General features: G+C 37.6%; 1 protein-coding gene across 5 annotated transcripts; it reads left to right on the top strand.

Annotated features, from left to right (window-relative positions):
- The first annotated feature begins 2,683 nt into the window (after positions 1–2,683).
- LOC111263862 (uncharacterized) lies at positions 2,684–16,107 on the top strand. Of its 5 annotated transcripts, none has more exons than XM_022839289.2 (21): positions 2,684–2,886; positions 3,457–3,500; positions 4,921–5,000; positions 5,657–5,794; positions 5,987–6,070; positions 6,284–6,411; positions 6,733–6,904; positions 7,063–7,152; positions 7,453–7,512; positions 7,691–7,855; positions 8,276–8,386; positions 8,708–8,935; positions 11,078–11,160; positions 11,366–11,587; positions 11,868–12,005; positions 12,102–12,444; positions 12,837–13,154; positions 13,758–14,060; positions 14,342–14,448; positions 14,707–14,829; positions 15,160–16,107. In XM_022839289.2, exons 1-21 carry the CDS (start codon positions 2,783–2,785, stop codon positions 15,326–15,328), a joined length of 3,210 nt encoding a protein of 1,069 aa, XP_022695024.1. In that variant the 5' UTR covers positions 2,684–2,782; the 3' UTR covers positions 15,329–16,107. The 5 variants fall into 5 exon arrangements, with proteins under 5 accessions (XP_022695024.1, XP_022695025.1, XP_022695027.1 ...); XM_022839290.2 differs by having other exon boundaries at positions 3,392–3,500; XM_022839292.2 differs by having other exon boundaries at positions 3,382–3,500.
- Positions 16,108–18,136: the final 2,029 nt, after the last annotated feature.

The raw sequence follows: 18,136 nt of genomic DNA, 5'->3' as shown, positions 1-18,136 counted from the left end.
AGTGCTGCAACGGACCAGTCATCTCATACAGGGCCTAATGGCAACACCAGACGCCAAAGCTTGAAACATTTATATTTAGTTCGATAAACGAATGTGCGCGTGCAAACTGAATAAGTTAAACTATCCATTAATTATGGATAAGCTTATTCTCTGGCTCTCTAATTTACTTAATTCGGCTGTCTGGCAGACAAACTAATTTATGGGAAATCTGGTTTTACAATAAAATGCAAGTGTGCGCTTGGAAGTCGGCATTATCGTTTATACCGAAGTTATAATCTGTTTATATAAATATACGAAGTTATAACAATGCACTACTTTGACAATCTGTTTTCTTAATGTACACAGTACTTTGTTATATGCCTGCTATCCTCTTCTTATTCAAGGAATAACATATTTGAGTGTTATCTGATGTTCCTCATAGCGTATCATGCAGAATGTAAGAGGTTACGTTTTTATCCAGTGGTTGATAGCACATTACGCTTAAGCTCGCATGGGAATTTTTGGGCTATACTCAATTTCAAACGAGATAAGCTATCGTGACAGGAATTTATGCCAGCTATTTTTTCGGACAAATAAAAGATTAAGAGGGTGTAGCTCCATCGGTGCAGTTCGGATGTAATCAGTTACACTCTGGCTATCCGTTCTAATCTTTATCAAATATCCTACTAACTGAACGAGGACCCTGTGTAGTTGCTTGTAGAAGTTCTGACCTATTCGGTTGTAGAAAAAGTATTGATTGTTTTAAGTTCTGATTAAAGCAAGTATCTTTTATATTTTAAAACATTATGATGAATTTGAACGTGCACTGTTTTGATCAGGTTATTTCTCAGGTAACAGCATAACGCTATCATTAGAGAACTTTTGTGGTTCCTTGGCGAAAAATCGCGAGAAGTGATGCTTGCACTTCCCATTGAAACTAAATTAAAAAACTCAGGGAGTTCTGCAGAGACCGAAACAGACGTTGGTCTGATAATGCAAGATCCGAGCTATTCGGCCAATACTTTAAAATTTTCCACCAAAGTTCTCTTAATTTGTGGCGGGTAGTTAAAGATGTATGAGGCCCGGCATTTGAATATATATGATGTTTTTTGAAATATAATGATTTTTCTACTCACTAGCCTCGGTTGATTTTTTTCACTCACAATCTATTCTTGTTAGTTATTAATTGTAAAGGTGTAAGTTAATCATTTTAAGAGGCGGCAATAATCCATAATGCTTTTCTTTGCAATGCACTTCTACGAAACACGTAACACTACCTTCTTTAGCATTAGCCGAAGCTTTGCCACATATTTTGGAACATTTTTTTTTCTTTGCACGTTATCCTCAAACGTTTTTTGTTACTCGTGGTCAACATTTAGCTTTAGAAATAGCTAGATTTTGTAGCATTTCGGTAGAGCTTTCTTAATAAAGACATGACCGAGTAAACTCTTTTGTGTTGATTCGTGTGTCGCCCAAACATTGAGCTTTCTTACACCGATCCTTCCAGAACGAAAGTGGCAGAACTAGTTCTGCGCCGCTTCTTCTAATAACGTATCTCTATCATAGCCGTGAAGATTTTCTTGTCGGTTTGGGTATCAGTCACGCCTTTATCATAATAAAACTGTAAAATATAGCGGTTTTGGCAGAAATTTTACTTGAGTCTGAATAGAAGCATTTAACTAATTTTAGCATATTCACTGCCAAACCTCTGTTTTCAAATAACATTCACGTCGTCCCAACACAATCCACATTGCCATCATATATGACTTCAAAGCCATTTGGCTAAAAGGACGTCCACTATTCAACATATTACGATTTTAACGGTCTCCAGTTGTAGAAATCACATACACGTTGAATAACGTATGATGGTCACTACTTATAAACCTGAGGTACAGGCGAATTTTTGAAGAATATGGACAGACAGCACAATCATTTTTCGCAATAATAATAAAATTCACAATTTTAAACAATAATAATAAAATTGAATGACAGGCAACATTTTACCATGCATTTTTTAAGTAAATTTACTGCACTTAGCCATCATCCACTTTTTAAATTCAATGACTGTAGTCAAAGAAGAGGAAATTGCTAGGCATAGCAGAGCGAAAAACCAATTGCTGAGGTAAAAATCAGATTGCAAAGTCTGCTTTCGAAATATGCCTATTTTCAAAAATAAACAGGTTCAGATTAATGCCGTACATTTTTGTTGCATCTGTATTTATTATTCTGATTTCCCATTTTTATCGAGGACTACGTCAGTTCTTTCTTCGTTAGCTTTGTGCATTCCATACTGCGTGATATAAATCAGGAAACTGAGATCAAATTTAATAAACTCAATTTTTTGTAGACAGCAAATATGTGACATTATAAACGTTAGTAGATTAGAGAACAATGAGTGCAATTAAATTCTGCAATCATTTATTGTAAAGCGTGCCAAGCTTATACCATGATAACATGGAAAACAATTACCATTTGCTCCTAAGCTTTGTTTATCGCTGTCTTGTAGTTTGTTTGAGTAGTGTGTAAAGCATCTATGATATATATATATATATATATATATATATATATAAGTCACGTAAGCTGTTAAGGGGCTCGGATGAGGTAATTAATTCATATGGCGGTGGTATGCAACCATCACTTGGCGCGCGGACGCTGCTTCTGGTACGCTACCCTTTCCACTGTGGTACGTTTTTGTTTTGTAACGGGCGCCGCTTAAGTTAGGCGCATTTTCGAACCATCGGCGAAATTCTTCCTAACTTTACTTAGATTAAGTTGAATAATACTATTACAAAAAAAATATTGTATGACCTGCGTTATTCATCTGAAACAAAATTTTACAGATCATGCTTCAATGGTGAAGTGCTTTTTTACAAAAAAAGGAACTTACCTGACACAAGGGGCATTGCAGTAAGTTACGCTATCCGTTCGTCATTTTTGCTGTTGAAGATCAATGTTGATTTCTTTTATCTGTACATGTTATTTATTTATACTCTGTAGTTAGAAAGTCGCCCAGAACTTTCTCCAATAACCTTCTGACTCTTGACTTATGACTGAATATAATACGGGACAACTGCAATGGTGATTGTTAGTCGAAAAGGTTTCTACGCCAGTCATCACAATAATTTAACGGCTACACTTAATAAATAAAATATTATCCAGATATACCACGAGGTGGACCATATTGAGCACCATATTAAATAAATAAATATAGTGTAAGGTTAAAACGGAACATAAAAATACAACGTCGCACTTATTTAGGCACGTGTAGCAAGAAAGAACATTTTACTTACCAAATGAAGGCTTAAGGCGAAGAACAGTTATCTTGCAAGACTTTCTAGATAGTTGAAGGGTGCTTATTTCTATACCTTTTGATATTCGACATCCAACTTACTGCTGCTTAAGTTTATTTTAGGTTCCAACAAATGTTTATCGAGCCATCAAAGTGCATTCGACGCCATGTCTTGACTTTTGTTTTAGGAGGGAATGTATTGAGCGCGGAAGTGAACCAGCGTTCATGAAAGGTGAGCCCTGTTATTTCAAATATGAAATTGTTCTTAAAGATGAGTCTGTGTGAATAGTATCATGCTTGGAGTCCGATTACCAAGCCTTTTCTCCTCTTTGACATCCTATCAAATCATAAATGTGCTACGTATTGAGGGTAACATTGACTCTAGCACTGAAGGCTTGACACGCAACAAACACTGTCACACCGCAGCAGCTTGGCATAAAAAAGAAAACTTTTCTGTGCTAACCGTTTATTTGATTTACGTCAATGTTTTCAAGAAGATAGATTACCGTTAGCCCTCTTAATAGGACATCCACTAAATGCATCGCACATGGCCATTGTAATATTTCGATAATGAGTGACTATAACGATGTAAGTTATGAAAGAAGATATACTCATTTAAAGGAAAGCATAACACGAGCAAGTGCGGAAAACATTTTATTTAGTCGGCGACTATAGGCGAAGTAATAAAGTCTCGGCAGGAGTCCCTGAAAGGATGGTGGGACATGGTATCATTGTAGCTAAACGACCTTTATGGACCTTTTAACGGATAAAAACGAACTGTGATGTTAAACGCGGCAAGCGGTGCCCCCCCGTCTGTATCGGTACCATCGAAGAACTGCTCATCATGTCGGGAAAGAAGTATTTCAGTGGGCCGTTTTTGCCTGTCAGCCATCCACGTGTGTCAGTAATTTCTAAACTTCCCGTTATAGTTCAGCATGGAAAACGTGACTTTGTTTTCTTTTGTCATTTATTGGAGTATAATCACGATTGTTTAACAGACACTGATAATATTAAGGTAAAAACGTCTTTTCTATTTACCATACACACCTTTAGGCGTTTAAATGGGATGCTGAATGTATCCACCCAAAACTCTGAATTCATAGTTCACAGGTATTCCTGCTACATGTAAATCGTAGCGGTCCACAATTTGTGATGCTATATTTGATTTATTTTTCGTGATTGTGATTTATTCACCTGTAAGCTACGGTACGTTATTTGGGTGCGAAAAACTTGATCGCTTTGCAGTCATGAGGCTCCGTTTTCCTTTGCAATTGGATGATAAACAGCTTACAGAGCAAAACTTCTGATTTCTAACGAAGTTCTAATATGTTCGATGCAAATATTATATAAGCAATCATTTAACCCGTTGCACACTCTACAAGACGTAGGGCGAAGCGACATAGAGAAATCATATTAGCCAGTATATCAGTAAAGTACATACAATAAGCTATCTACGAGCTATCGCGTAACGTGTGAATGGAAAAAGAAACGAATGGAAGGGTCATCAGAAACAAGTAGCAGGAGTACATAAGTCAGTAATGTTTAGATAAGTTGTGAATCTCTGAAAGAGCTTGAGCATTAAAACGACGATAGTATTTATGTTATAGTGCTCTATGCAAGCGTGATACTGACGTAATTTTGCATTGGTTTAGGGACACCGTGGCGCTGTCGTACTGATTCCTCTCGAGACGAAATGAGTCAGCTGCACTCAAACATCCTCAAACTTCTACAGGTCAATATTTCTAAAGAAACTAATACTCACACTAGATTGATATTTTCCTTGAAGGTCAATAAACATTCCAACGTTTATAACTTAAGCGGGCCGACGTCGGGTAGATGTACGTGAGATGTCTGGTAGTCTAAAACCGTGAATGGACTAAAATTTCGGAGAGAGTACTGGTCGTGATAAATACACAAAGGAGAGATAGATTCATTTTATGAATGTTTAAGATGCCTGTGCCATGATAGATGAAACCTAAGTAACGGTTGTCCAACTGTAAAGATTGTCCATATTTCGTATCATCCTAGTTAAACCGTATATATAAGATGCAGTACTGACAATTCTTGCTCTCTCTGTTAACGATACTTGCTGTATCATGCTCAGCTTTTAGAGATGTTAGTCAGAACTCCCCAGCTGTTTACGAAGATGCCGTGGGTCGAAGGTTTAAAATTTAGAGCTTTTTTTTAGTGCTAAAGTACGTGTGTGAGTAAGTCATAATAATCGTATAAAATTGTAACCTTTGCTTCAGTTAACTATTTCGGGTTCCCTATGGCAAATCATTTGCATTTGTCGCAAATCAATGGACTTACGATATTATTACTACTCTGCTGACCGGGTCTTATTTTTTCATTTGTATATATATATATGTATGTATATATGTATATAAGGATAAGAAAAGTGTGAAAATATCGACAGCGAAGTTACGCAAGTTAAAATGTGGACTGAAAAAGCTCCATGAAGAATCGACGGGATGTGCACAAGAAAGCTCTGGCTATTTTGCTGTACCTCTTCAAAACCAACAACAGGTAAATATACACAAACAACGACTATTGTCTGTCATCAAAGGATTATTCTTCATTTTATCGTAAACACGATTATTATATAATATGCCAAGCGGTATCTTAGGTATTTCATAGGCTATATATTGGCTGTCTCGGATAGGAACATGATTCTAATAATTTTTTTTTAGCAATCTATATTCTTCTATTTTCTTGCAGGAAACCTCAACGCTGACAAATGGTCCAGTACCACATTTTTTGGAATCCGTTACCCAGTATATCCTCAGAAACTATGCCACTCAGGTAAGCACATCGAGTTGTCAGTTCCTCAATTGAACGTATTTTCTTAATTTAGTATTGAGTTTCTGTAACAGTGATTCACAGCAGTAGCAGATCTGCTGCAGTCAGAAAAAAATAAAACTAACTCGGCTGCCACATTTAAGTTGAACAGGAGCGGTTAGATAACTCCAGTATACTCATGTAAATAATGCGTTTAATTTTGAATTGTGTGACCAGGAGGGAATTATTCGAAAAAATGGAAATGAACGGCGTGTAATGGGGCTGAAAGACCGCATGGAGAAAAACGGAGCATTTATTCCCCCTGGAGAGTATTCTGTTCACGACGTCACGTGCGTGCTCAAAAGGTGGAGATGAATTTTATCAAGACTATTTAAGCTAACAGGTTATATTAGGTCAGTTTAGGAAATGGGTGGGATACCTCTGATTTCTGCGGTGACTGATTTGCAACAAATAGTTTTTTCAAGGTAAATGGTTGAACGCAGGTAAACTCGAAAAACAAAACATTCGAGTTATGATAAAACACGTTTTTGCATAAATTTTTCAGGAAGAATAGCATACAACCTCTATCTGAGCTTAGGAAAATTAGTAGGTTTATTCTAGCAGCTATAGTTACACGTCGTTTTCCATTCGCTTTAATGTGTTCTGTTGTGGTTGATTCTTCACAGATGGTTGCGGTGCCTGCCGGAACCGGTTGTACCCCGGGTGCTGCACGATATCTTCGTCAAATGCGTAGAACTCGATTCCCATCACCACAGCACACAGGCTCTTCTTCTGACGTGTCTGCTTCTACCCACCTTTCACTTAAACACCTTAAAACATATTGCTGTCTTTCTTCAGGTTTGTGTTGTGCAGTCACTAATCGGTCTTGATATGATCTCCGCAGTGCTGAGGACTAAGAGGTACACCTTGCAAATGCAAGCCGTTTTCAAAAGCGTGAATAAACGTCGATCTTAAAATAAATACGCATATTTTGCTCACTATGACTGACCTTTCAGGAAATCGCAAAGAATGATCTCTGTAATAAAATGACAAGTGAAAACCTTGCTAAGGTTCTGGCGCCTTCCCTGATGCCTCGAGTTGTTAAGGTACTTGTTTATGTATAATATATAGCGTATAATGAATGATTCTCACATAAATATCTATAATGAAAACAAACTAAGGAGATGATGAGTTCCTCGTGCTAGAGCAAAAATGTCTTCAGGCTCTGAAGAACTTATAGGTTTCTATCGATCTTAATGTGGTTACTCTAGCATATATTTGTAGATACTAAGCATCTTGCATCTACGGAACACAATACGGAATTTACCTTATCATTTCGGTCTCAAATATTGCAGCGATCTATCTTGTCTGCAAACATTTCAATTAACCCTAGTACTGTATTTCAGGGAGAAATGGATCCAGAGGTTGTGAAAAAATTTAGCAAATCAGCAACGACTGCCTTGAAGGTACAAATAGGTAGTTTTAAGTTGGTAATAAAGTGATGGTTTTATTAGAATAAAGCTGAAATCGTAAATAGAGACACTAGATCATCCTCGCAGTGGTAACCGTTAATAAATTTGGGAATTAAATGAACACTGTACAACAGTAATTTGATTTTCGTATCTTCTTTGAAAACACCTTTAGGTCCTCATCGATAACGCGCCGATGATAGGAGTTTTACCGCTTGAATACGAGGCTCTTCGGAATGGAAAAATGAAAGACTTCTCAGAGGACGATCTCAGTGACTGTGAAGGCCCGTTAGAAAAGCACAATCCTCGGAGGATGCTCTTTACCTTCCTTAAATCGAAGGTTTAATACCTAATCCGTTATTTTTATGAGTTATTTATATATGTCATAATGATTTCATATATTTAACGATAATCTGTCAAGCATATCTGGTTTACGAGATTTAATTATAAGTTGAGTAATCCGGGACGTACAACTGTATTTTTTGGTCGCCAGCTTGTCTTTCAACACAGTGCTGACGAAACTCAAATATACCGAAATATATTTGTAGGATAGATTCAACCCTAAAAATAAGATGATAAGTCCGCTTCAGTAGACGCGCTTAATGCTTGCTTATAAGCAAGCACTTTAGTGTTGCAACGAAACTTATCGAATGAGAGGCTGGGCAGTAATATAAATACATCATTGAACCAACAGTGTGCAGTTGGTATCGAGGTGACCAAAGCTAGTGTACTAATTTATTGTATCTCATCCTTTGAGCAGGGTAGCGCTACGCATCAGCGGGCTTCTGCACTCCGCACTCCACAGCAGCCATCAAAGAGAGTAGCATCTGTTAAAAATGTACCGCAGTCGTGCCCTCCAAAAATGACCAAGGTAAGTACGTAATACGAAAGATTGCGTTTATGTTGACGTCTGTCTAGAAAATGATTTTCTGTGTGTCGGCCTGACTATTTAGTTGGTGTCTTTTATTTCTGAGCCGTATGTGAAACCTTTATGAAGCTTGTGTCCTATAAACCGTTGTTTGTTCTTTAAAAAAAGCTAGTTTAAATTGTATGGGCGCCACCGTTGGCATGGCTCTAGCAAAAAAGGCCACATATACTTCGAGTACAGCTTTTCTGTACTCTTTACAATAGCTGCTTGGTGTTGCTAGCATTGCAGTGTAATTCGGCTGAACGAATTTGATTTTATCGGCAGGCCGCCCTGAACGACCGAGTTATGAAACTATCTGGCGGAGCAAGCGGTTCAAAGCAACAGACTCCTCCAAGCAAACAAAATAAGATCGTGCGTAATTTGCTTGTCGCCAGAGTAACGGGATACAGCAGCGGCGTATTTGCACAGGAGTCACATTTAGGCAACTTATCTGAGAGGGTAATATTCGAATCATCAAAGTCCCCATTTCGAAGCCCACCGCTTCAGAACGAGGTATATTTTCAACGAAAATACCCCAATAAAAGATCCTAACGGTGTTTTGCGTCCTGCAGCCTTTAATTGGATCTATTTATGCTTGCATTTCATATTCTCCTATGCTCTTGTATAACTACAGGGCTTATGCATTCTTCTACATTACCTTCATAATGTAATATAAAATTATGTAAAACTTTGAGGTCAAGGACCAACATATCGGTTTTATGATGAGAAACTCATCCGTGCATCGTTTTGTTCAGTCTAGATATAGATTTCTGTCATTTGTTTATACTATTCGTTTGTGTCGTTCATTTGTATCATTTATTTTTTAAGTAATTCATTTGGCTGTGCCCACTCTATCAGCACGTGTATGCGCGTTTGATTAATTGCCATACGTGTTTCCAAGGCGTTTTGCGTATGTTTAGTATGCTTTGGTTATATTACTTTAAAAAACTTCCTATTATTTCAAAATTAGTACTTCAATTACAAAATTTAAAAAAAAATGGCAATAAAAAGTAGCCATACGCTAATGTTCGGACTAGAGTGGCAAGTATTAAGTTTTAACATACTAGTGTCTAGCTGAATATTTGCAATCCGTTCTTTATAGTTTATAATAACGTTCGAAGTCTCCTTCGATAATATTAGAAAAAATGTGGATTGGAACAAGAATTTCGTCTTTGAGCTATTTTAGAGAATATGTTGTTGAAGTGTGATATCTGTAATTAATTTCTGTTTGTTGAGAAACCCCACCAATAAGTGATGTGCACCTCTACACAGAGGGTGCATACCAATGCTGAAACGCACACTGGTGTTCGACATTTTGCTAAAAATAGGAATAGAAGATAATTACAGGCATTGCCATTTTATACAGATCACTGGTGCGATTATCAAGATGCACTGAACACCTATTAAATTAACTCATGTAGCGGAGCCAGTAATGAATAAACCTGATTATATTCGCTATCTTTTGAGTTATTATTTCTTATTATTGATAAAGAGATTTGGCTGAGCTTCGAGTTGAGTGTATCTTTGCAGATCAAAGAAAAAAATCACGATATCAGAAAATGAAACGATTCCTTGACATACGTTTCATCGAATAGAAATTGTGCAGTGTTATTTGCGTTTCTTCATCTTGCTTTTTTAGAAACGCATTTTGACACTAAGATGCGTTTTCGCATAGGATCGAAAGTTCTACACTGTTAGATCCACAAAATGCCCATTGTTTGCTTTTTTTTCACATTTCACATTGAGGGCTATTTAAAGTATATTATGGGTAGGGCGTACAAGAGCATTTACGCTAATCAAAGGTAACTGCGCTTTAAGCTAAAGTTATGAACACTGATAATAATTACTGAGCAGCAGGTTGGTTTTAAACTTAAGACCTTTTTATTGCTTGTCATTTTACAAATTATTGGTTCCGGCACCGCGGTAATCATTGAGTACAGGCTTAGTTAGATTATACGAACGGGAACCTTCAAGTATTTATGTTTCAGATGTCTTTTATTAGTTTCAGGTTATGTTGTTTATAGGTGTTTTTAATTTGTGCCGGAGCAAGTATTGATTAGTTTAATAATTAATTTTTGGACAACTGCGTAAATAATCAAAAATTATATTTTTCGGTAGGGAAGCGTAAATGGCTGAACATCTAACCATAACGATTATCGCTGGTTAAAACCCTGAGACACGACATGCGCTTTCACTGAAGGCTTTTTAATATTGTATTTTGTCATGTCTTGTCTGCATGCCATACATTTGCGCTTTTTAAGGTTATCTGTTTCCTGTACTTTAACAACGTAATTTTTGAAGATGTGGTTCTAAACAGTACTGTTCATTATTTTCGAAATCAATTTTGCCTTTCCTTGACAGGCCTTAGGATATTCTTTGTTCTGTGGTCATTAAAGCAACTGTTATTTAACGAACACATATATTAACCATCTTTGAAAAACGTAACAATAACTAAAAGAGACTACTTTGGAGGGCTTTTATGAACTGACTATTTTAATTCATTTAATCAAATTATTTAACTAATAGAAGCTCAGCATTGTAGTCTGAGGCGTTTGTATGTGATTGTATAAGTGCGGTGTGTCATAGTACTGGGTCTCTGACTTAACAGGCCTTTGCATTCTTATGACTTTTGCATAAACTGGCTATTTGTTACAGATGACAGCAACGACATCTAGAAGGCCTACACGATCTGTCTCACGAAGATTTCAAATGGAAAATGAAGAACTTCGTGAGGAAAGGTGCGAAATAGATGACAAATCCATCAAAGCCTACTAATAACTACTTCGTATGCGCACTTACTAGGTCTAGACGTTCAGGTCGAATGCTTCAACACTTTTTTTATTTTGTTAGATATTTTATTAATATTGTTTTTTTTTTGTCGAGAAAAGTAAATCAGAAAGTAGTTTTGATCTAAGTAACATTTTTAGTATTTTGAACTTCCAGACAGGAAAAGCGCCATATGGACGGTGATATTGTCGATGACTCAGCTTTAAAACAGCAACTAACAGATGATAATACTGCCGCCTTGTTTATAGAAGAAAATACTGCTTGTCGCAGCAAAGTTCGTCTTTTACGTAGCCAAGCTTCTGTTCGATCTCTTCCCGCCCAAAGCAGTCATAAGTCATTGTTACAGCACACACAGCATCAGAGAGCATCAGTTAGAAGGTACGTCAATTACGAACAGAGTTTTTACGTATGTCTACGTAATGTATTACATCAGCGAAAGGTTTTAGGCATATCTTTATAAGGATTCTTTTATATCTTCAATACTAAAAGTATAGTTTACTACCCCAACTCAGGAGCGTAACAACGACATAGACTTTTTTTTATATTATCGGCCAGCGATCACCGAGCCTTTGATTCGTGAATAATCATGAATGGGTTTCAAATGATGATCCCCTGTTTATTATTTACATTTTTATCATGCTAGAATTTGAAATTACAGGTCCGCCACCCTGCGGGCTGCTATGAAGTTTAGTTGTGCACCCCAGACAACAACGACGAATACCACCAGAGCAACCGGACAGTCAGCTGTCGCTTTAAGTACATTGCCTTCTACGGCGTGGGCGGCTTTGGTTCGCCGGTAGGTCTATATCTCTGCAGTATTCAGTACCAATAGCGCAAGTAGAATGAAGGATATGATAACCTTATATGAACTAAAATATATTTGGTGTTCCAGTTCGCCGTCGGCACGGGGGGTCGTGGCACGTAAAGCATCTTTGCGTGATAGCGTCGGATTTAGATGTTCACCGAGAAAACCACCTAGAACTACACGACTCACTGACGGTGGTGTCAAAGCAAGAGTACAACACGCAAAAGTTGAATTGTCAATCGAATCCCTTGAGCCTCCTCAACGGGGAGAAAATTATCACTTAACGGGAGCACGGAATGATTCAACTGGGCTGGAGCAACAGCAGCAAACTTCAAGTAATTTAAACAAAAACAATGGCGCAAGTTCAAGGTCGACAGACGCAGGTGGACTTAGACGGAAAAATTCTGCCACCCAGCCTATGCCAAGTCCTGTATGTATACAAAGACAATCATCAATACAGTCATTTTGTTAGGCTTTTGTTGGGCGACTTAGTCTGATGCCATATTTGTTTAATTGCTTTTTTGAGCGGAACAAAATGTCTTAGAACTGAGCGAAAACGGACTTAGCTCATACAAGTAAAGTGTAAGGTAGAGCAGAATATGCAATTATTAGCGTATCAGCGTCTGTGATGTTGAATTTCACAATAAAATATCATTCTGAATCTTTGCGAATGCCTATTGGAACGGATACTTTCAGTGTTTTGCTTTTAAAACGTAAAAAGGGCCATATTATAAGAGTAAAGTAAGTGGTGATAGTACTTCAGGCACGGGCACTTAATATTGCGATATTGCAAAGGCTTGAAGAGAGCTTATTCTTCTCTAGGCGGTGGAAACTGCAAACGAGGTTGCAACGATCATCGAGCGATTATCAGTGACGCAGGGCAATCCGTCTGTAGAACGAAAAAAAAATGCGCGGCGTAGTTTGAGGCTTTCATCTGGGGCTCAGGACAAAGATAATACCGACAGGAATTTGGGTGAAGTTGAACATGATCCAAAGAAGCTTCGTGGTGATGTTCAACTGAACGATGGTTATACTGAGCATTGGCACGATGCTTTTGGCGATGATGGATTCATTCTTCGCACAGCTAAAGACGATGTCAATAACGACGAAAATCGTGATAATTCTACATCTACTGCGAAGGTTAGTACCTGTAAAAAAACAACAGCTAATTCCAACATCTTGTTTCTGTCGTTTTCCAGTGCTTAACTTTACATCTGGTTTCTTTGCTTCCTTGGTGCTTAAAGCTATCTATTGGTTTTCTAAGACCTCCCTTTATTCGAAAATTATTGGTATGCATTTATGACACTTTCTGTTACGTGGAGTGCTAAGATTCCTTACGTAAAACCGGAAGGTGTTCAAAGTATTTTGTATCATGTATTTTTTCAAAGTATTTAAAGCCAGTCTGCGTCAGCTGATTGCATTTACGGACTCGGATCCAGATCTTTGTCATTTGTGTCTCGCTTTGTACGTGGCTTTTCGGGAAATGCGTTTAAGTACGCTGTATCGTTAACTGCTAAAGTGGGTTGTTTGTTGTTTAGTATGAAAATAGACTCTTACCAGAATCGAGACGCCGTTGAGGACGAATTTGCCAAAACAAGTTAACTATTTTGATAACTGAAGTTACTTTGATGTCCCGTCAACAGGAAATATAGTTCACTACATATTCAGCATATATTTGTTATGACTTGGAAGTGGTGGGCGTACTACTGCTTATAATTCCAAATAACTATTGTCCGACCCTAGGAGGCTCATAGTGGTGACAATTTCAACAACGTACAACTTGTAAGCGGTGAAACTCCAGGCCAACCAACTTCGTCGAGTAGTTTGATCTCTGAAATGGTCACTGCCGTAAAATGGCGTGTCTCGCAAAGAAATCAAGAGTATGATGATGCGAATTGTGTCTTGGACAACTCGGGAACCTGCGTAGATTCCGAAGATGAGACTGAAAATTTTGTTGACGCTGTAGAATTTATGAATGAGCTTTCTAAGCAGCAGCAGCAGCAGCAAGAAGAAAGATCGCAGGATAATAGACACTACCTAAGAGAGGTACCCTTTATCGTATTTTCACCGTGTCCGCTTTCACAACCGTAGAAAATAGTTTTTATACGCCGTCTATACTGTGTTCTGGCTTAATAATTCGAACTACTAAATCCCTACTTTTACCTAGAAATGTTTCATTGACGTCTTAATAACGTATAAAATGGTTTTCTCTCCAAATAAATATAGTTTCTATGTAGCAAATAGCGTGTTTGTGTTTTATAATATTAGAATCACTTTCTTATGACCGGTCAAGCTTGCATATCATTTAACATCGAGTGTTTCCACAGACACGGGCTTGCTTTATATCGGGAATGTTGGATACACCAGTGAGAGCAGCTTCTGCAGAAACCGAACAGAGTCCTAACTCACGCAGGGAATCAGTCATTGCGATCAGGTCAGATCAAAGCTATAATAATAATCAAGTTGTTTGAAGTCAGAATTACGCTGGATGTGAGGAAAACAGTGGAACTACATCCTAATATTACGGCTTCGAACACTTGATGGACGAATTTATATGCGCATGACCTTCACTGAAGCGCTAACAAGTCCAGCTAATGTAACGTACATATTGTTTATATTTACAACTAAATGCGATGTGCAAAATAAGCGCATACGTAATCACGTATTTGTGATTTTCGTTTTATCCCTTTAGGGTGAGTCGCGCTGGTTTTGTGAAGCGTAACGTACGTGAAATCGAAAACACGTTCGCCACACCTATCGGAAAAGCTTCTCGATCGCGTTACCAAAATACGCCATCAACAAGCCACCTAAGCACGTGAGTACGTTAGGAGGCCAGCTAATTTTGCTTTTCGTTCATCTATTATGTTATGCTTGCAGATTGGCTAAGCACCTCTTTAAATACATTTTTATGGCAAAAAGTTGATGAAAAGTAAAGATATTTGTTTTCACTGCAAATACTTAGCAAAAACACATGATTCCAAGACTAGATTCTGCATATGATAACAATACCCGGGACGTTATAAGAGACGAAGTTATAGATTTGAATTTTGCCTGTTGTAAGGGCCATTGCCTGTGATAAGTTAGTTTAATAATAAGAGCTTCAACGCATTTACGAAGATTTGTCTACGTCAATTGTCCCTGATAGGTCTCGTATAATAACCGCTGCAGCGACCCCTATGACCGCACAAAATTCAGAGCTTCCTCATCATAAGGAACCCCGTCGACGACCTCTAACACCCGGCAATTCCAAAAAAGATTTAGTTGGTGAACGGTTTAGTAAAACCAAGGTAATGACTTCGCCTACGGATATCTAGGCTTGTTGGTCCCGTTACCAAACGCTATGCGCACAGGAAGTGAAAATGGGGCTCGAGCCTGAGTACAACCTTTGTCGAGGGTTTTTTCCTTCCTGTTTCTATTGTTGATTTTGCTATACAGAAATGAGTCATGCACAAGAATTATGTACAAATGAGAAACTGACATACAAATTGTTCGAAATGACTGTTGTAACACTTCATAATAGGACAGGAAATTACTTTTTGTGTCTATTTTCCATGAGATACCGAAAGAAAAATGAGAACAAGGAGGCTTCGTTGCACGAGATCATTCATTGGTTGGTAGACCATAAAACATTGCGTTTAATGACAGCGAAGTCGTGAGGCTCATCGAGATTACATTCGCTTGTCTGATCAGCAATGATAGTCTTTTGCAGGATCATTCCGTGTCTGATCAATAAATATAGATAGTGAAGCCCTCACAAATCTAAGTTAGTCTTAGTGGAACACTTAACTCCCTTAAAGTTAGTGGAACAATTAAGCAGATTGGCATGTATGAACTTTGTGCATGTACCCTGAATAGCGCTCAATAATTTCGTGTTGTCTAAAGTCACTAAGTTTCAGAACACCAACTTATTCAAGAATGAGATAACTTTAATAATTTTCATTCCCAACAAATAATTGCGTGGCTCGAGTTTGTGAGACAAGTGAGACTGAGTCAATGTACGCCATTTTTTTAATCATTTTAATATAATTGTGGAAATATGAAATGAAAATACCGATACCAAAAATAAAGTACCTTCCTACTTACTGAGTAAGAAGTGATTGGTTCTCCTTAGCATCTTATTTACTTATGAACATAAAACTCAGCTAGGTTATGCATTTCACTTCTTGTAAGTGCAAATATGAGCGGTGTAAGTTCCTTTTCTAAAAACTTAAAAAAAATGTCCAATGCTATTGCACTCAATGTCGTTCCATCAGCTATATTATAATTAGAAGGCGGCTAATAATTAAATTACCGGAGTCGCGGGTTTACTAGTTTTATATATATATAATAGGGATATAATATCAATTACCTTTCTTTTTAGGTTTTTTATATTTATACTTTTTTTGATTTGGAGGCCCTGAAAAGGACCGCTTGGTTTGCCTTAGGTTATGTTTCGATATGTGTTCTTATTAAATTAGATGATGATTCAGCCGTTGTTGCAGAGTTAACGTGGTTGAGCATTTGGCTGTCAGTTCCAGGTTGTGCGTATGTGAATTGACGCAACATGTTTGCAGCCTTATGAATCGATTAGTCTTGTTAAACTTTGCATGCGAAGATATCATGCAACCTTTTTAGTTTCGTTGGTCTCTTCAAGGAAAATTTTGACATTCTGGTAGAGTTTCGCATGTGACTGATAGCAATGCATAGTTAGTTTAACGTAATTAAATACAGGTTCTTCAAAAGGTATGAAGATGTCTGCCGTTGTCTATCCATGTGCTTTGTGAAATGTCCAAGCAGAGCATTACTGCAGTGGAAATTGACACTGCTGAACTTCATCGTTTTCTGAGGGAGTCAAGAATAATTCTTCAAGCACGACGATCAACTTTTTGAGCGTGAAGCTTGTAACCTTTGCTACAGTGAGATTACTGTATGAATTGTGAAGGGTTATCCTTGTGCCAGAGCTTGAGGAAACTGAAGTTATTATAAGGATGAGTGGTGAACTTTTCTTTACCTGCTGACTATACGACAACAATCCAAACATCTCGAAATTGTCGAGAAATTTTATGGGCAAATGCGTAGCGTCCACATCTTTTGCTGGTTGATTGAATAACATTTTTTGAGATCTCCATAGATTCGTTTAATGCACATATTCTTAGTGTTCAAAAACCATTCTATTCACGGGAACTGCGATGCATTTGTTTAACGAAAACGTTCATAGGATTTTCGAGTGACGTCGACGGGCAGATAATGTCGATACGCTGTGCAATGGAATCCCATTTTAACGCAAAATTTTCAACGCAAGTTTCATTGTTGGCACTTCTTGAAAATTGATCTTTATGGATGTTTAACAAAAGCTGAGTGTTTTATCGTCAGTTTTATTAAGTCGCATACTGCGGGCCAAGTTGTATGCTTTAGAGTGCCTCCATAAATTCGAATTTTCATCGTCGTTCAACGACTGTTTTTAATATCAGCATCGCTATTTCCTTTGATTCCTAGTAGCAGCTGAGGGAAATCGCCTGAACATACAGTTCTTGTTGCATAAAACACGAAATCTTCGATCAACGTCCTTTCGGTCTATTATTGTCCGTACCAAACAATAAGTAATAAGTGTTACATACTGTATTTTTCGTACAATAAACGGGAATCATAAATAAGGGGTGCGCAATAGATAAGAATTTTGCTGTAGAATGTCTGTGTTTTCGTTTGGTTAATGTTTATCTTAAGGGGTTTGCATACTGATGATATCTTTTACCTTCGTCCAAATAAAGTCGCTTAATTTGACTGGACGGTACCTAAGAGCTTTACGATGATGGGTGTTAACAATAGGAAGAGTCATGTTGTTCTTCGACAGCCGGTATTCACAATGAGCTTCAGTTTTAAGCCACCATTCTTAAGAAGGCGATTTTTAAAAATGTTTTACATATTTTTATTAATTGACGACATATTCGTTCACTATCATGATCGTGAATAAACCTCGATTTGCATAAGGCATCTGCATTTGTTCGACATTTTCCATAGTCTTCTTCCTTTTTGTAGACAAGCGTAGGTTTCTTTCAGTGCTGCAAGTGGGATGCTTTCATGCGTTTTGAGTGAATCAAACGATGTGAGCCCACGAACAGTAATAGTCATAAGTAATAAACTTC

This window comes from Varroa jacobsoni, unplaced genomic scaffold (genome assembly GCF_002532875.2).
Source record: "Varroa jacobsoni isolate VJ856 unplaced genomic scaffold, vjacob_1.0 scaffold_795, whole genome shotgun sequence".
NCBI classification, from domain to species: domain Eukaryota; kingdom Metazoa; phylum Arthropoda; class Arachnida; order Mesostigmata; family Varroidae; genus Varroa; species Varroa jacobsoni.
The sequence above is the reverse complement of the archived record's forward strand: the minus strand, read 5'-3'. Positions and strand labels throughout refer to the sequence as shown.

What these genes read in the sequence shown, in the direction of transcription:
- LOC111263862 (XM_022839289.2), top strand. Translation starts at nt 2,783, where the DNA reads ATGACCTGCGTTATTCATCTGAAACAAAATTTTACAGATCATGCTTCA. An exon ending in GCCCTCCAAAAATGACCAAG is followed by an intron (nt 8,387 to 8,707) that starts GTAAGTACGTAA and finishes TTTTATCGGCAG; the next exon opens with GCCGCCCTGAACGACCGAGT. An exon ending in ATTCTACATCTACTGCGAAG is followed by an intron (nt 13,155 to 13,757) that starts GTTAGTACCTGT and finishes GTCCGACCCTAG; the next exon opens with GAGGCTCATAGTGGTGACAA.